This window comes from Tupaia chinensis, unplaced genomic scaffold, assembly GCF_000334495.1.
Source record: "Tupaia chinensis unplaced genomic scaffold, TupChi_1.0 Scaffold138098_1, whole genome shotgun sequence".
In the NCBI taxonomy this organism is placed as follows: domain Eukaryota; kingdom Metazoa; phylum Chordata; class Mammalia; order Scandentia; family Tupaiidae; genus Tupaia; species Tupaia belangeri.
Window position 1 is genome coordinate 117,933 of NW_006197997.1, and position 17,266 is coordinate 135,198.

The 17,266-nt window shown below is 48.9% G+C and overlaps 1 protein-coding gene across 1 annotated transcript in view; it reads right to left on the bottom strand.

Moving 5' to 3' along the window:
• The window catches only part of LOC102492922 (integrin alpha-9), a 198,560-nt gene that overhangs the window by 108,246 nt on the left and 73,048 nt on the right, over window positions 1–17,266 (bottom strand). Inside the window, exons 8-12 of the mRNA XM_027776804.1 lie at window positions 15,549–15,617; window positions 9,864–10,001; window positions 7,640–7,745; window positions 6,295–6,389; window positions 1,740–1,830 (exon numbers count right to left, since the gene is read on the bottom strand). Of these exons, the coding sequence (XP_027632605.1) occupies window positions 1,740–1,830; window positions 6,295–6,389; window positions 7,640–7,745; window positions 9,864–10,001; window positions 15,549–15,617 (499 nt within the window). The remainder of the gene's footprint in view (window positions 1–1,739; window positions 1,831–6,294; window positions 6,390–7,639; window positions 7,746–9,863; window positions 10,002–15,548; window positions 15,618–17,266) is intronic.

The following is a 17,266-nucleotide window of genomic DNA, read 5'->3' on the forward strand; positions in this document are numbered from 1 at the left end:
TTTTTTTGGAGAGGTTTTTTTGCTATAGGGCGCGTGCGCTCACCAGAGAGACAGAGAGAGACAGAGAGACAGAAAGCGAGAAATCACCCCCCTGGGGGGATGGCCACACTGCAATCCCTTCTCCTCCATTCTCCTCTCGGGATCTTGGACATGCACGCGCGCATGCCCGGCTTGAATTTAGGTCCAGGACTGGAACTGCGGTCGACTACATGGGAGTGCAGGGACATAACCATTATGCCAACTGCTGGTCCCTCCCCCTTTCTAAGGGAAGCTCAGTGTCCTGCCTACGACTAACTGTGGCAGTCACTGTCAGACGTGCATTGCATGTGGAAGCATGTTGCATGTATTAAAGGGAAAAACTCACATGATGTGCTATTCATGGATGGCCATGAATTTCCTAGAATGAAGAGAACTGCTTCCTCAAACTTAGAAAGGCCGGTGAAGGTCTGTGCTGGGACAAAAGCTTCAGCACTGACCCGCCAGGAGTTTAAGCCACCGGGCCCAGAACTTAACCCGCGGTCGACTATATGGGAGTCCAGCGACATAGCCATTACGCCAACTGCTGGTCCCTGAACCACACAGCTTTATCCCATTAGCCCTCAACCACCCCAGGGAATTAGCTAACCCTGAAGACAAGCCAGCCAGCCTTGAATGGGGAAGGTCGGTTTTGTCTGTCAGAAAGACACAGCTTTCTCCTCCCTCTAAATCTTTCTCTCAATAGTTCTTTCAGGGGTAACAGACCGGAGTGGGGAAAGTGTCTCTCCCCTTCCCTCTGAAGAGTGAGGGGTTTCTGAATATGGTTAAATATCAAGGAACATATGAGGTTTTATTTTGTTTTGTTTTTGGAGAGGTCTTTGCTATAGGGCGCATGCACTCACCAGAAAAAGAGACAGAGAGACAGAAAACGAGAAATCACCCCCCCAGGGGGGTGGCCACACCACAATCCTTTCTCCTCCATTCTCTCCTCGAGATCTTGGGCATGCACGCACATACGGACAGCATGAGCTTAAGCCACTGGGTCCGGGACTCGAACCATGGTCGACTACATGGGAGTCCAGCGACATAGCCATTATGCCAACTGCTGGTCCCCTCTATATACTTTTAAATGTGGACAGTGCTTTGTTCTTCAATAGAAAGAATTGTTGCCACAGAAATCACTGTAAAAATCCACACACCCACAGTGCATTAATCCTTCAGAGTATTGGGTTGTCAGGAAAATCTTTTTTTTTTTTTTTGGGAGAGGTTTTTGCTATAGGGCGCGTGCGCTCGCAGACAAACAGAGAGAGACAGAGAGACAGAAAGCGAGAAATCACCTCCCAGAGGGGATGGCCACGCCGCAATCCCTTCTCCTCCATTCTCCTCTCGGGATCTTGGGCACGCACGCACACACGCCCGGCATGAGTTTAAGCCACCGGGTCCGGGACGTGAACCATGATCGACTACGTGGGAGTCCAGTGACATAGCCATTACGCTAACTGCTGGTTCCATCAGGAAAGTCTTGACGCATTTTTGCACAGAAAAATATGCCCTGACTTTCCTGACAACCTAAGAGATCATTTTAAGCCCAAAGATCAACTTGAACCTTATTTTCACCTTCAACTACAACAGCAGGCAAAGCTCCCCATTCTATCGTGTGAGTCGTCCTAATCCTAAGTGGATGTCACCCCCACTAACCGTCCTGGAAACGACCCTGCTTCACACAATTCTATCTCCTGTGCCTTGACAGCAAACCCGCTTACCAGGATAGCGGTTCCCATCCATATCAATGCCTCCCGATATGGACTGACCAAACATCCGCAGAACTGGATTTATCTTCTGCCCAGACAGTTTCTGAAACAGACCACAGGGAAATGGAGTCACCGGAAAGGCCCCGTCACAAATACGAACCTGCGACGACTGTATTCCAGCTTCTCTAGGTCACTCTGTCTTGACATGGTTGAGGAGAAAATGTAGTCCTAACTTGATCAGGGGGTCTGTAGCAGGCGGCTGAAGAACACACACTCCTTCAGTATCGTTGCCTTGGCCAAATTTGATCATTTTAAACGTGTTTTAAGTTCAGTGCCAACAACAACAAGAATCTATGTAGACTGATATGATCATTTTTAGACACGTTGAAGTTCAAAACAGATAAAGTTGAATTACCTTCATTTCTATCAAAGGTTCTACTGGATTGAGGGAAAGTCATGATGTATTCTATGTTTCTCGATACAAAAATACATTGGGAACCAGCAGTTAGCGTAATGGCTATATCGCTGGACTCCCACGTAGTTGACCGCAGTTCGTGTCCCGGACCCGGTGGCTTAAAACTCACGCCGGGCACATGTGCGTACGTGCCCAAGATCCCGAGAGGAGAATGGAGGAGAAGGGATTGCGGTGTGACCATCCCCCCTGGGGGGTGATTTCTCGCTTTCTGTCTCTATGTCTCTGTCTGTCTGTCTGGCGAGCACACACGCCCTATAGTGAAAATCTCTCCAAAAAAAAAAAAAGAAGAAAATACATCGTGACCTTTCCAATGACCCAGTATCTTGTTTTCACACGGGTATAGCTGGCTAAAATTCCTGTGTGCCTCTTATTTCTCTACTCCAATATGTACTAAACGTTTAACCCTCCGCAGAGACACACATTTAAGAGTCCTGCTCCAGACAAACAGGTAATTCACTTGTCTGGCTGGAAAGAGCTGTGTGGAAACCATCCTTCCATCCCACCAACCAGAAGCTCTGCAGACTGCTGAGCTTCACAGACGAGGGTCAGCAGTTTCACCTAGTAAACCTAGAACTCCATGGTCCTGAACATTCTAGAAAATCTAGATAGCCCCCCCAAAATCAGCTGAAACTCCTCCCTGAAAGACAGCCCCCAGCTGACCAGTAAGTTTCCAGCTCCTCCACCACGGACACACGAGCGTCTCTACCCACTTTGTCACGAAGTCTGACACACGCTTACACACACAGCTCTGGGTCAAGAACATCTGTGGTGCACAGCCTTCACCACAGTGGCAACTGTGCGTCAGCGCTCACGTGGCGCAGTTCCTCACAAGCAGAATCAACTTCCTGAATCAGAAAAGTCCCCTCTCCTGGGATCCAACCTGCTTCTCCTTCCCTTTATCTGCTCAGTTTCCTCTGGGAGGCTGACTTCCTGAGTCCACACTGGAGGACAAGAGAAATGCTTTGTTTCAGCTCAGGCGCGGTGTTTGCGTGTCTTACAGCAAAATCCGTATCAGAACTGGTGTCACTTTGGCTTTCTCTCCTTCTCTTTCTCCTCCCAGAGTCCTGCAGAGGAGCCCTGAGTGCGGAGAGGGGGAGTGTCCATAGGACCGCCAGAAGGAGATGCCCAAAGGCCATCCCTGCCTCCCAGCAGCGAGGCTGCAATCGGCCCTTCTAGAAACAATCCGAGAGGACTGCCTGCCATCCTCAGCTAAGCCACCCAACAGGAAGTGTGAAAGCAACAAAGTACAAAGCAGAGCACTGCAGGAAACGAGGCTTCATGGGAATAGGCAGAGCCTCACATCCCACCTCCCACGGCTCTGTCTAAACATGTATGTGCCACATGCTGAAGCACCCTCTCCACTCTGAAGTCCGAGAGCACTAGCAGCGGCTTGCTCTTGCGTTTCTAAGCTCTGCTGTGGCTGGGGCAAGGGGGAGTGTGTGAAGGGGTGGTCCATTTGGGGGTGGCAATGTGGGTTTAAGTTATCCCACCAACATCTGTAGACCATTATGCTGTAAAGCCAGGAAGATAAGTCTGCTCGGTGCTAATAATCCTAAATGAAAACCAGGAGCTTTGCAAACCCTCCGCTGACCAGGTTTCTGAGCAGTGTCCTTCACAGGAGGAGGAGGAGAACGAGGGCGCCATGGCATGCCCAGTGGGCTCTCCAGTTGGGAAAAGCATAGGAGGATCTTAAAATCAACACTTTCGATGGAAAACTAGAGAACAAGGAATGAGTTAAAGAGTCACGTGGAAGAAGTTTAGGCCCTGATCTCACGATTGATCCAGCAGAAATAATACCAATCTGGGCCAAAGAAAAGAGATTCTTTTTTTTTTTTTTTTCGGATTTCTTCCTCTAGTTCACCCACACAATGCCCACTCTGTCCAGGGCCCGGGCCTGGGAGAATCTGTCCTTAATGGGTTTTTTTTTTTTTTGTCCTTTTAAATCACTGACCTTATCATATACATGTCAGCAGCTCGGAAAAAGTATAATCATAGTTGTTTCTTTACTTTTTCTTCTTTTTTAAAGAAGCCAAAACCACTTCTGTCAGTCAACGAGCTAGCATGCGTGCTAGCAAAAGCAGCTGCTGATCACTGCTTCCCACCAAAGATACTCCATGCTAACCACAACGTGTATACTGGGGCTCCTGCAGGGATTCCACCCAGCAACAAAACAAAACACCCGGGCTCTGGGAGGAGGGGAAGCAAGGTCTCCCACAGGGGTTGCCCCCTCCATGTGATTAGCTCCCAGGTCCAGAAACAAGCTTCCCAGAGGATGGCGGGGACAGTGACCCTGACTGCTGCCCAAGGATACGACTCCTTGGACGACTTTCACCTTGTCCCACCAGGAATGGTATCGCTGACCCACACCAGGACAGTTCTCGTGACAGGGATGTGGCCCCAAATCGGTCCAAAGTCATCTCTCCCCTGCCAAGGCAGCTGAATCACCTAAGAGAGTATTGCTTCCACTGTTGTTTGTTTTTGTTGTTGTTTCTTTTTGTTTTAGAGAGATTTTTGCTATAGGACATGTGAGCTTGCTGGAGAGACAGAAAGCAAGAAATCACCCTCCAGGGAGGATGGCCGCGCCGCAATCCCTTCTCCATTCTCCTCTCAGAATTCTGAGCATCCCCGCATATGTGCCCGGCATGAGTTTTAAGCCACCATGTGTAGGACTCGAACTGTGGTCAACCACATGGGAGTCTAACGACGTAACCATTACTCCATCTGCTGGTCCCACTCACTGTTACTTGTTTCTGATGAAAAGAAGATGGTCCCTGTAGATAAATGCCCCTTGGAGTACGTATGCTTCATGGCAAAATAAGTCCCCATATTTGTAAGTTTTCCCACTGAGCACCCTAGGGCCTTCTGTTCTCCAATGCAGCATTGAGAAGAGTGATTATGGTCCAAGTTCCAAGAGTCAGACCAGCCAAGCTCAGTGGCCATACTGCCCCTTACGACCCTGGACAAGTTAAATAACAGCCCCCTCAGGGGTCAACGGTGGATACTAACATACCCATCTCACATGGCTGCTTTGAGGACTACAGGGAAGGTCAGGGAGAGCGGGCACTTGAGAAATGACCTCCCCTCTCACCAGCACCTCCTGAGCATCTGGCTCATACAGGGGGTCACTGAGCTGAGCGGGAAGCCAGCAAAGAACGAGCCTGAAGATGGGCAGTGAACAAGCCCTCAATTCTTAAGTAGCTAACTTCTATCTGCTGCAAAAAGAACAATTGTGAATGCACAATTAAATTTAAATTTGCATACCATCTCTTAAAATTGAAATATAAATGTGTATATGCATATATAAATGTGTGTGGCATATACATGTATATGCACACACACATATATATGTGTGCATAGACACTTAAGTAGGAAGGAAGCAGACAGCACTTAGTAAGTGTTCAAGAAATCAGTGTTTCCTGATTGGACGTTTCTTAGATGTGTGCTGTCCTCGTCTGTCACTGACACAGTGGGAGAAAGACAGGAGCAAGTGCCACTCTTCACGAAGACACTCACGGATGTCATGACAATGCTTCTGTCAAGAACATGACTTCCCTTTCTCTCACAGGCTGGACTTGATGTCCTCAGCAAGACTGAATACCAAGCTGATACAGCAGAACTCACCAGAACTCACCACTTCCACGTTCCCAAGTCTGGGGCGCCAGGCCGGAGCTTTGACCAGCTCCCAGTTTTGATGACAATACTTAATACGGTAACTTCCGGGCCCCTCTTCCATGGGCCACTGTCTCTCTAGATTATATTTTGAAACACATCCTTTTGGTCTAGCGCAGTGAACAAATGAATAACCAAAAAGAGAAATTTCCTCTTCTTAAATCAATAGCTCTAACTCTGGGTAAGAATTTGGATATTATCTTTTGAAACAGAGTGCATCCTCGAATGTGAGCCAACTTGGGGTTCTGTGGATACTTTTTAGTATGTAGTAAGCAATTGTGTGTCTCTCCCTAAAGGGCGGGAAGGCTGAAGGCAAGAACCATGTTGTTTTCCTCTGTACCTGAGGGTGTGGTGTAGAATGAAGGTTCTACACATGTCTGTTGAGTGAATGAACGCATGAGCACACACTCTCACACCAATTACCATGGAATATTGGGGGACTATCCCCCCCGCATCACCGTGATAGATGTAGACGGCTCCTGCGAAGTCATCTTCCTTAGGGGCACCAATGGCCACATCTGAAGGGAGAAAAACAGCTACGGGTTAGAAAAGCCATGTAGAATAATGTAAGTACAGCTTCTCTAAAGCTGGCTATGGTATCTGAGTCCGTGGGCACCAGAAAATCTTGCTTATTGATTGTTCGAGCATTACATTTGGCAGCAGGAAAAAAAAAAAAGAAAGAAAGAAAGAAAGAAAGAGAACATTTTAGAAGCTGAGAAGAATTTAGTTCCAGAGAACATTCTACCATTCTCATAAGAAAAAGCATTCACCCACCAGGAAGAGAGAAGCAAATAACTATCCACCCTAATTTCTGTCTGTGAGAGAGGACAATTCCACAGATGATGTATTTCATAACTGAGAAAGTCAATGCTATTCCTGGTAAAGAAAATGTATAGAGTAGCCAAAAAAAATAAACAAACAAAAATCAACCTTACTCTCGCAGATTGAAAACTCCCAGAACAAAGCCTAGATCTTCCTTACTTTTTCCCCCTTTGCTTCTAACGAAAGTCACGTTCCCACGGAAGTGAAGTGGAGGGTGAGGGGCATGCTTGAACACACAGAAGTCCTCCCTCTTTCTCTGAATGAAGCTTTCTGTGTGTGACGGGGTACGAGGTAGCCAAGGACCCTTCCTGCCTCACCTGAAGCAAGCCTGCCCCAGCCACATGTCCGGTGATGTAGCCCTCCCAAGTCCAGCTGTCTGTGTATGAGCACCCACTGAGGACAGAGTATTAGGAGACCAGAGAGAGAAGCCGACGGACTGGGCAGGACCGTGCTGACCGAACAGAACTAGACAGTAGGTGCACACCCTCCACCCCTCCCAACACACATGTCCTCGAAAGTCGATTTTCAAGTCAACTAGACAATGTCTAATCCTTCCCTCATGTGTTTCCCCAACTGCATGGCAGAGCGTCATGGAGCATCAGAAGCTCAGACACAAGAAGAGTCTGTGGCAGGAGGAAGCTGTTCACGTCTCCCAGCATAAGCAGCCCAGGATGGACTGGCCCTGAGGCTTCCTTCCTTCCACAGCCAACATGCAGCAAAGCATGCTGGGCCGATGAGAAGACTACACACTGGGACAACCAGGGGACTGAGAGTTCACCCCAGGTGTCTGCCCAGAGAACAGCTCCAGAGCTGGCCCATCTCCTTAGCACATGAAGGCCCTTTAGAGAGGAACAGTATAGATTCTGGAATGTGTCACCAGGAAAGAACCAATGTGGAGCATGCTGCCACACCTACAGAGGATGACAACGGGGGACAGGCCACTCACCTGGGAACCCGTCATCATCCAGGTCCCCCAGGCTGGCGATGCTCTCCCCGAAGTGTGCGTTATAGGCACCATCCCCGGCCAACGCCAGCTGCTCCTCCAGGGCTCCCTGAGAAACAGGATGAGGGGAAAAGGGAAAAGAAAACAAAAAGTAGATGACCCAACCACACAGTAAGAAAACCAGGGCTCGGCCACTGCCCTTCTAGAGCACCCTCCGCCCGCAGGAAACACCTGGGCAGAGTCACAGGGACCCCAACTGCTCTCTCCTGGCAGCAAAACGTGCCCCTTTCACCTGGCAGCAGGAAGGCCTCGAATGGCCTGAGACCCGTGGTAGAGGGAGGGACTGTCACGTTGCAGTGACTACACCTCCCTCTTGTCCTAAAACCCTCTAAACAAGCCATCCTACCTACTGAACTGTCCCCACAGTATCCCCAATGTTCCCAACGCCATGACAGCCTTCCCCCAAAGTTGTTTTAGAAGGGTATATATTTTTCTTTTTCTATTTTGTTTTTTGAGAGAGAGAGAGAGAGAGAGAGATTTGGTTGCTATAGGGTACATGCGCTCACTAGAGAGACAGAAAACAAGAACTCACCCCCCTCCCCGCAGGGAGGATAGCTACAACGCAATCCCTTCTTCTCCAGTCTCCTCTTGGGATTTTGGGCACGCCTGCACATGTACCCGGCGTGAGTTTTAAGCTGCCAGGTCTGGGACTCGAACTGTGGTCAACTACACAGGAGTCCAGCGACGTAACCATTACAGCATCTGCTGGCCCTGGGTATATGTTTTGTTTTGTTTTTTTTTCCTTTCTCTTGTGCCTTTGCGTTTAAGTTTCTAAGCTTTTGTGCAAGGCGTATGTACAAGGGGCCTTCAAAAAGTTCACAGGAAAGTGTATTACAAAAAAGCTTCACGCAAATTTCAAAACTTCTTGCAGCAAAGTAAACGTTTTCTATTATTTTTTTGAAGTCCCCCTCATATTAGTAACTTTGATTGAAGTATAACAAATCCAGACACCCAGGGAACCAGCAGTTAGCGTAATGGCTATGTCGCTGGACTCCCACATAATCGACCGCGGTTCACGTCCCGGACCCGGTGGCTTAAAACTCACGCAGGGCGCGTGTGCATGCATGCCCAAGATCCCGAGAGGAGAATGGAGGAGAAGGGATTGTGGCGTGGCCATCCCCCGTGGGGGGTGATTTCTCGTTTTCTGTCTCTATGTCTCTCTCTGTCTGGTGAGTGCAAATGCCCTATAGCGAAAACCTCTCAAAAAAATAAAATAAAATAAAAAATCCAGACACCCAGTAAGCTCTTGCCAAGGGGTAGGGGCTGGGGTGGGGGTGGGAGCATACATCCGTCTGTCCCTACTATTATTACCTGGGGTTCACACATGACTTTCCTGAGAAAACACTAACCAACGGAGAGCGAGGGAGATGGTGGCAGTAAAAACCCCCCAAGGGTACCTGGTCTCCCCTCAAATTACTCACACACGAATATCAGAGCATTGCAACACAATCTGATGGTTTTGGGGTTTTTTGAGAGGTTTTTGCTATAGGGCGCATGCGCTCGCCAGACAGACAGAGAGAGACAGAGAGACAGAGAGAGACAGAAAGCGAGAAATCACCCCCCGGGGGGATGGCCAGGCTGCAATCCCTTCTCCTCCCTTCCCCTCTCGGGATCTTGGGCACGCACGCACACGCGCCCGGCGTGAGTTTAAATCCTGGCCCCACCACTTGTTTACCTGAAAAATGGAGCCCACTGAGTTCGTGTGCACACTGCATTGAAATCATTCACCAAGCAACAGCAGGCCCTAACTCATGGTAAGCACTCAGAGACAGTCATCAAGATTCTCCCCAGGCCCTGCGCATTTGCAATTTAAACTGTACAGAAGTGGGGCCGGCATGGTGGTTGAGGCGTGCTAGACGCTCACACATAGCCAACTGTAGTTCAAGTCCCGGACCTGGTGGCTTGCTTTCTCACTCCCCCAACTCCCGCCTCTCTGGTCAAATAAAAATAATAATGATGATGAATAAAATTATTTTTTTTTAATCGTGCATTAAGTTTCCAAGTTTCCATTAATGCACCATTAAGCTTTGTCAAGGCAGGAATCCTGTCTTCTTACCTGCCCTGGGTAACGGGGTCCACTGTACCCAGAGGGGTGCTCAGTCACCATGGGCTGGACCAATGTCTCTCCCGCACACCCCAACCCCAGACGACCTCACCTTGTACTTACATTTCCTCTGTTGATGTAGACGGTGACCTGCCCTTCATCCCGGATCTCGGAAAACATGGGGGCCCCCACCAGCAGGTCAGAGAGGCCGTCCCCGTTCAGGTCAACTGCGCATAAGGAGGAGCCGAAGTAAGAACCCATCTGCAAACCAAGTCGAGTTGCGACAAAGCGTTCAGTGTCTGCCCTCAGCAAGGAGGCCCTCACTTTCCTCCAGCCCCTGGGCTTAGAAACCTTGCTCTCCAGCCCCTCAGAGGCTGCAGCAGTCCGGCAGCCCCGTGAGACATATCGGGGCAAACAGAGAAAGGCCCGGCTGCCCTGGCCTGCACCGAGGCAGAGCCCCAGCAGCGTCAGACCGAAGCAACTGGCTCCCATTCCACTTTCCTGGAGCCCCGTTAAGGGGGTGATAAATAGACTGATCTCAAAAAATGGGGTACTATGTTTTTAGGGCAAGCGGAGGATGCAAATACAGATTACGACCATAGTAACAATGACCCATATTTCGGACATTTACAAGACCAAGCAATCGCATAGGAAAATGAAATGTCAACACAGAAGGCAGATAGGAAAATGAGTTCACATGGGGAACTCGGTCAACCTCATCCAGTCCCGTCTATATCTCAGATTTGTTAGGAGGGTACAAGGCGAAGTGACAGAAAAAGGTACAGTTCCTAAGACTGCTCGATTGAGGAGGAACAGGGCTGATGACACTCGCTCTTCTATAATCCAAGCATAATAAAGGACCTATTATTGTAAGGCGGGCTCTCAAACCCAAATATCAGTGGGATCTTGGCAGATGAAACCACAGGTGTAAGAAAAAAGTAACACTGCAAGTGTATTTACGGGTGGCAAGGGATGTCGACTTTGGTGTCTACGGAACAATAGGGACGGGTGGAAACTGCAGCTAACTAGAGTCTGCAGGCCCAGTTAAAAGAGCAGCTCCTGCCCCACTGCAGCTGACTACCACTGACAGAGGTTAGCCTAGTAAAGGCCAATTTCCTCAGTTTTCAAGAGACACAAAAACCGGGAACCAGCAGTTAGAGTAATGGCTATGTTGCTGGACTCCCACGTAGTCGACCGCGGTTCGCGTCCTGGACCCGGTGGCTTAAAACTCACGCCGGGCGTGTGTGCGTGCATGCCCAAGATCCCAAGAGGAGAATGGAGGAGAAAGGATTGCGGCGTGACCATCCCCCCTGGGGGGTGATTTCTCGCTTTCTGTCTCTATGTCTCTCTCTTGTCTGTCTGGCGAGCGCACGCGCCCTATAGTGAAAACCTCTCAAAAAAAAAAAAAAAAAAAAAAAAGAGAAACACAAAAACCTAACATTGTATTTAAAGTGCCCATTTTTAACATACTAACCACTTATTCATACTAAAACATAATAAACCAGGTTGCCCCGTAACAGTACGGTTAAGCACTGTGGAGAGTAAACCGGATCCCACATGCCAACTAAGCTCAAATCCCAGCCCTGCGGGCTTTAAAAACACACCAGACACAGGTGCCCAAAATCCTGACAAAACCAGGAAACGGGGGAAAGGGGACTGTGCTGTGACCATGTCCCGTTGGGGCATGCTTTCTGTTTCCCTGTCTTCCTCCTACATAAGCCCTCTGGGAATTAAAAAAAGAAAGAAAGAAATATAAACACTGTACAGGTGAAACAAAAATTTATGTAGGTGTTATCTTTTCCAAAGGCTCAGTCTGCAACCTTTACTAAAATAAATAAATAAATAAAAATTTAAAATGCTAGCCTTTTAAAAATAAAAGTTTTCACATCAAAGGCTCTGGTTTTATTGACATGAACCAACATGTTCTTTCGCTGTTGGAACTTGCGGGCAGCTGACCCGGGGGCGTTTGAGGGAGGTGGAGGGCCCTCCATCTATTTCCTGCAGCTAACACTGGCACAAGCAGGCTTTGTAGTGGCCGCTCAGAAATCCCTCCCCTTCCTCGTGTCAGGTCACCTCCACTCAGACCTCCCCTCCGCAGCCACCACCCCTGCTCCAGGGAGAAAGGCTTGGGAAGGTTTGAGCTGGGGGACAGAAACCAAATTGCCAGACTCTAACCCAGGCCCTGCCAACCTCTCCATCCGGGCTTTGGTAAAAGAAACCAGAAAGACGCAACCACAGCCCTGAAGGACGAAGCCGAAGCCGCCGGCTGCTCCCTCTGGCTAACTCCCAAGGGAACGATTCGTTTTGTTCCAACCAGCTATTTAACTTGGCACCTTCATCAGGGCTAAATCAGAAATCCCCTTCTGTGGAGTTCCCTCTCTCACTTCTGAAATGCAGCCGCTTCACCTACTCAGTTGATTCAATCAGACGTCCATGTGGCAATAACACGCTGTGGGGTGGGCATCCCTCCATCAGACCTCCCCCCGCCTGGGAACGGGAAGGTGTGTCTGTGTTATTATAACAACACCCAAATTGCACGCTTATGGGTAATTTCACACGTGTGCTGACATGTGAGGGACGTCAACCAATACAGGTCAGAACCAGTTCGGGGGTTTTGTGTGTTTTCTTATGGGAAGCGAGGGTACAGGGCTCTCTGACCGAATTCTGGCCAGATGAAAGCGGAAGTGAACCTACGGCTTGCTGAGTTAGGAGCCTCCTCTGTGTGTGTGTGTGTGTGGCTCAGGACACGGGGTTAAGAGAAAGGCGACCTTTGAAAGCCTGAGGTCATGTCCTCTCCCTAGAGAAGACAATGGAGAAGTCAGAGACAAAAACGTCCCATTTCTTCTGGCTTAAAGCAGAATACGATGTATAAAGAGAGATACTGGCCCATTTCAGACTCAGGATGATAACGGGGTCGGCAGATGGCATGGTGGTTGGAGGGTTCTGGACTCCCACGTGGCCGACAGCAGTTCGAGTCCCAGACCCAGTGGCTTGCTTTCTCATTTTCCCTCTGTCTGTCTCTCTCTCTCAATCTTTCTCACTCTGTCACTCTTGGGTCAAATTAAAAAGAAAATACAAAGGAAAATAAAGTTAAATAAAATGGTTCTTTTAAAAAGGAAAAAAAAAAATGTAAAAAAATAAAAATCAGAATGACAAAAATGAAGTAAAGCTAGCGGGAGACCCCGGCACGAGAATGTGAGGCCATGAGACCAACCACAGAAAGGTGTAAGGATGAGGGTGGAGAAGACCCCTCAAGAGAAGAAAAACCACAGACTCTGGAGCTGAGATGTACAAACCCTGGGCCCGTCTGCTCCTCCCTCAGGGGAGCCTGACCTAGCTTGTCATAATACGGGTATTCCAGCAGACAGGCGCGTCCGTCCTGGAACCTGACAGCATGAAGCCCTCGGGAAGCTGGGACAAGTGGGATCGTGAAGGTTTGCCTGGTCTTCCATACATCACCCAGTTTCACATTTAACCCCCAGAACCTGACCAACCTGGCCCTGGGGAGGGTGGCCATGGAAATCATCTGAATGGGGAGGTTTTCAAGGACAGGGTGAGGCCAGCAGGTGGCATGGTGTTTGGGGTGCTGGACCTGGAGGCTTGCCTTCTCACCTTCCCTTTTTATTTGTCTCTCGTCAAACTTAAAAGTAATAATAATCAACTTAGTCAATTAATTTTTTTTTTTTTTGGAGAGATTTTCACTGTAGGGCGCATGCGCTCGCCAGACAGAGAGAGACATAGAGACAGAAAGAGAGAAGTCACCCCCCAGGGGGGATGGTCACGCTGCAATCCCTTCTTCTCCATTCTCCTCCCGGGATCTTGGGCACGCACGCACATGTGCCCGGCGTGAGTTTTAAGCCACCGGGTCCGGGACACGAACCGCAGTCGACTACGTGGGAGTCCAGCGACATAGCCATTACGCTAACTGCTGGTTCCCTTAATTTTTTTTTTTTAAGGAGAGGGCACAAGTGCAGATTGGTAATTACACCAGGACAACTGGCATTAACAGGGCCTGTCCTGGGCACAGGCGGCAGGAGTGGAGAGGGAGGAGGAAGCGGGTCAGGAGACAGAGACCGCCGAACGCAAAGATGCCCAGAGAATGGGCTGAAGGTCTGGTGAGGCCTCACGACCCACCTCAGAGTCCTGTAATTTTAGGCTCCCAGACCCAGGTGCATGTGAATGGGGGAGGGGGGGTCTGTCTCCACAACAGACCCCCATCATTCCTTGTTCTAACACATTAGGCTTAGAGGCACTCGTGCCCTGCTTGCTCTTGGGCAATGTTTTCTCACGAAGGGCTTGGAGCGCTTTCTGTTCTCCTGCAAGAGTACTTGGAGAAACCCTTTCTGCAGAATCGCTCACAGCCATTTTCTGGTGTTGTTGCTCTGGAGAGCTGGAAATGTTAAAATAACACGGGACAGCCTGGTGCTCAGGGGAAAGCAGAGAGCAGTTCTGAGGGAAAATGCAAAACTGAGCTTGGAAGTGTTTTTTTTTGTTTGTTTTTCTCTTTTTGGAGAGGTTTTTGCTATAGGGTGCGTGCGCTCGCCAGACAGAGAGAGAGACAGAGAGATAGAAAGCGAGAAATCACCCCCCCAGGGGCAATGGCCATGCCACAATCCCTTCTCCTCCATTCTCTTCCTGGGATCTTGGGCATGCACGCACATGCACCCGGCCTGAGTTTTAAGCCACCGGGTCCAGGACACGAACCGCAGTCAACTACGTGGGAGTCTAGCGACATAGCCATTATGCTAACTGCTGGTCCCAGAAGCAGTTTTTATTCAAAAAGGTCCATGACTGTACATTAAGTACACATGTTAAGGTCACTCACACTGCAAAAAAGGTCTACTGATGAGTGGGAGTTTTAAAACGTAGACTACGGCTCACCAAGGCCAAGGACCCAGGCTGGTGCAGAGCAGAACTCCCAGCGGGAACTGAACCGGGGCCTGCGGAAGCAGCTCAGGATGGCCCGACTGTTCTCTGCTGCCTCAGAGCAGTGCTCCGAAAAATATCGCCTCCTGACCATTTCCAACCTCTGGGGTCTCCCTCTGATGTCCCACGTGTCCTGTGCTTTTTTTTTTTTTAGCACACTACGGTCTCTTCCAAACTGCCCCCACACCTCCCTGGCTAAACGTGTGTCCCTCAGAGGGGCCAGCCTGGGCCTCAGCCCGACACCCCTGCTGATGTAACCACACTGAGGAGTATGCAGCTAATGAGCCCAGGGACAGTCTTCCTTACTAATCAAAGGACTCTGTAACCAGCTCGATTTTAGACAAAAACGCAGGACAATGGATTAAGATTATGGACAGAGCGGGGTGAGAAAGGCAGAGGCAGGGCACGGAGTCATTCTGATCACAGTGTCTGGATGATGGACAGCCTTTGCAAACTGTGCTGTCACTTGGCCATGCATGAGCACATGGTGCTCCACGATGTCTCCCAAAGTCAGCATGAATCTGGGGACAGCAGATGGCAGGGAGGCTAAGGCACTGGACTCCCACATGGCCAACCACGGTTCAAGTCCTAGACTTGGTGGCTTGCTTTCGCACTTCCCCTCTGTCTCTCTCTGGTCAAATCTAAAAATAACCACAATAATAATAAAGTTGAACAGAGCACTCTTTAAAAAAATAAAATGAGCATGAATCCTGCGAATCTACAGGTCACACACACTCATGAGAAGGGAAAGATATGCAGAGAGAACCACCATATAAATACAGGGCCTGGGAGGGGGTTTCACACCAATTTTCTAAAAGAACCGACTCCCACCTGACGAAAGCCCTCAAACGAACGAACAGTCACTTATACCAAGAATCTCACCTTTTTACCTGATGCCTGAAAAATCTTAATTAAGGTGCCTGATCTTCGGTCAGCTTTAAAAATATAAACCTACGGATTAAAAAAAGAAAGAAAAAGAAAAGAAACAAGTTAGGATGGAAGCAAGGGACCAAAGATGTATATCAGCATCATTTAAAAGCCAGGCACGGGGCAAGTATGCTTACATGGCCAATGGTAAAGTCAGCCTAGGAGACGGCAGGTAGCGAGGTGGTTAAGGGTGCTGGACTCCCATGTGGCCACCCATGGTTCGAGTCCCAGTCCTGGAGGCTTGCTCTCACTTCCCCCCTTCTCTCTCAATTTTATATACCTCTTTGATCAAATCAAAATAAACAAAAAGAAAAAAAAGTACGCTCTGAGTGTGAGGTAGACATCACCTCCACTTTCCTGAGCCACAACATTGAGAAGCCATGCTCAGTTAGACCCAAGGAGCTCCCAGATTACTAGTGAAAAATTCAACTTTCAGAAAAAAAAAAAAAAAAAAAAGAGGTATTTTCTTCCTTGAAGTATCCCTTCATTAGCTGGGAGTTTTAACAGGTGTCAAAACAGGAGACCCGGGGATGGAAACAAAGCAGTTTCCCCAGGGGATTCTAAATACGGTCAGAGCCATGGGATCTGCGGGTGAGCTCACCGTGGAAAACGCAGAATTAAGCACTAAATAAATCCTGTGGAACTTTTCCAAACCTTTGGCATTTACACTAGGAACCTCCGCTGCAAAGACAACCACTGATGTTTCACTTCCTAAACGTAACTGACTGGCTGGAAGTTCTCTCCAAGTTATTTCTGATGAGAAGAGTGTCTCGTGAGAACCAGCGCAGGGGACTCTCCCGTGACAGGGAGGGAGACGCCAGCTCAGTATGAAGGTTTTTGTGCCCTGACATTAAAGACGAATAACCAGCAGGGCCAGCAGGTGGCGTAGTGGCTAAGGCGCTGGACCACATGGTTGGCCGAGGTTCGAGTCCCACACTTGAAACTCAGGACCCAGCAGCTTGAAACTCACGCTGGGCACATGTGTATGTGTGTGTGCCCAAAATCCTGAGAGAATGGAGGAGAAGGAATTACAGATTATAGCGTGGCCGTCCTCTCCGGGGGGTGATTTCTTGCTTTCTGTCCTTCTGTCTCTGTCTCTTCGGCAAGTGCATACACCCTATGGCAATAAAATAAAAAAAATTAAAAATAACTATCCAAATTTTGAAGGCTGAAGGCCATTCTGTGGTCCTCAGGAAGCACATCTGTACTGGGTACAGTCCCTGAAACACCCAGTAACTGCCAACTATGACCAGTTTCCTCAGTACTTCTCATACCCAGTCAAAGAAGCATCTTCGTGCTCTTTCTTTGCTCAGTGAACCCAGGGTTCTTCTGCCTGGCTCTATCAATGATGAGTACCACTATCATCCTGAGACTTGAAAGGACTGGGGCCGGCAGGTGGCGTGGTGGAGAAGGGTGCTGGACCCCCACATGGCTGACCATGGTTTGAGTCCCGGACCTGGTAGCTTGCTTTCTCACTCTTTCTCTCTCTCTCACTCTGTCCCTCTCTGGTCAAAACTTAGAAACAAATAAAGTTAAATAAAATAATTCTTTAAAAAAAAAAAGACTTGAAAGGACTATGCGGTCATCACAATCGCCTGAAGGAAAAACGATAAAACTGGAGCGAGTTTTCAGCAATTAGTGAGAAAAGCAAGCTGCTCCCATCAGCACAGAGG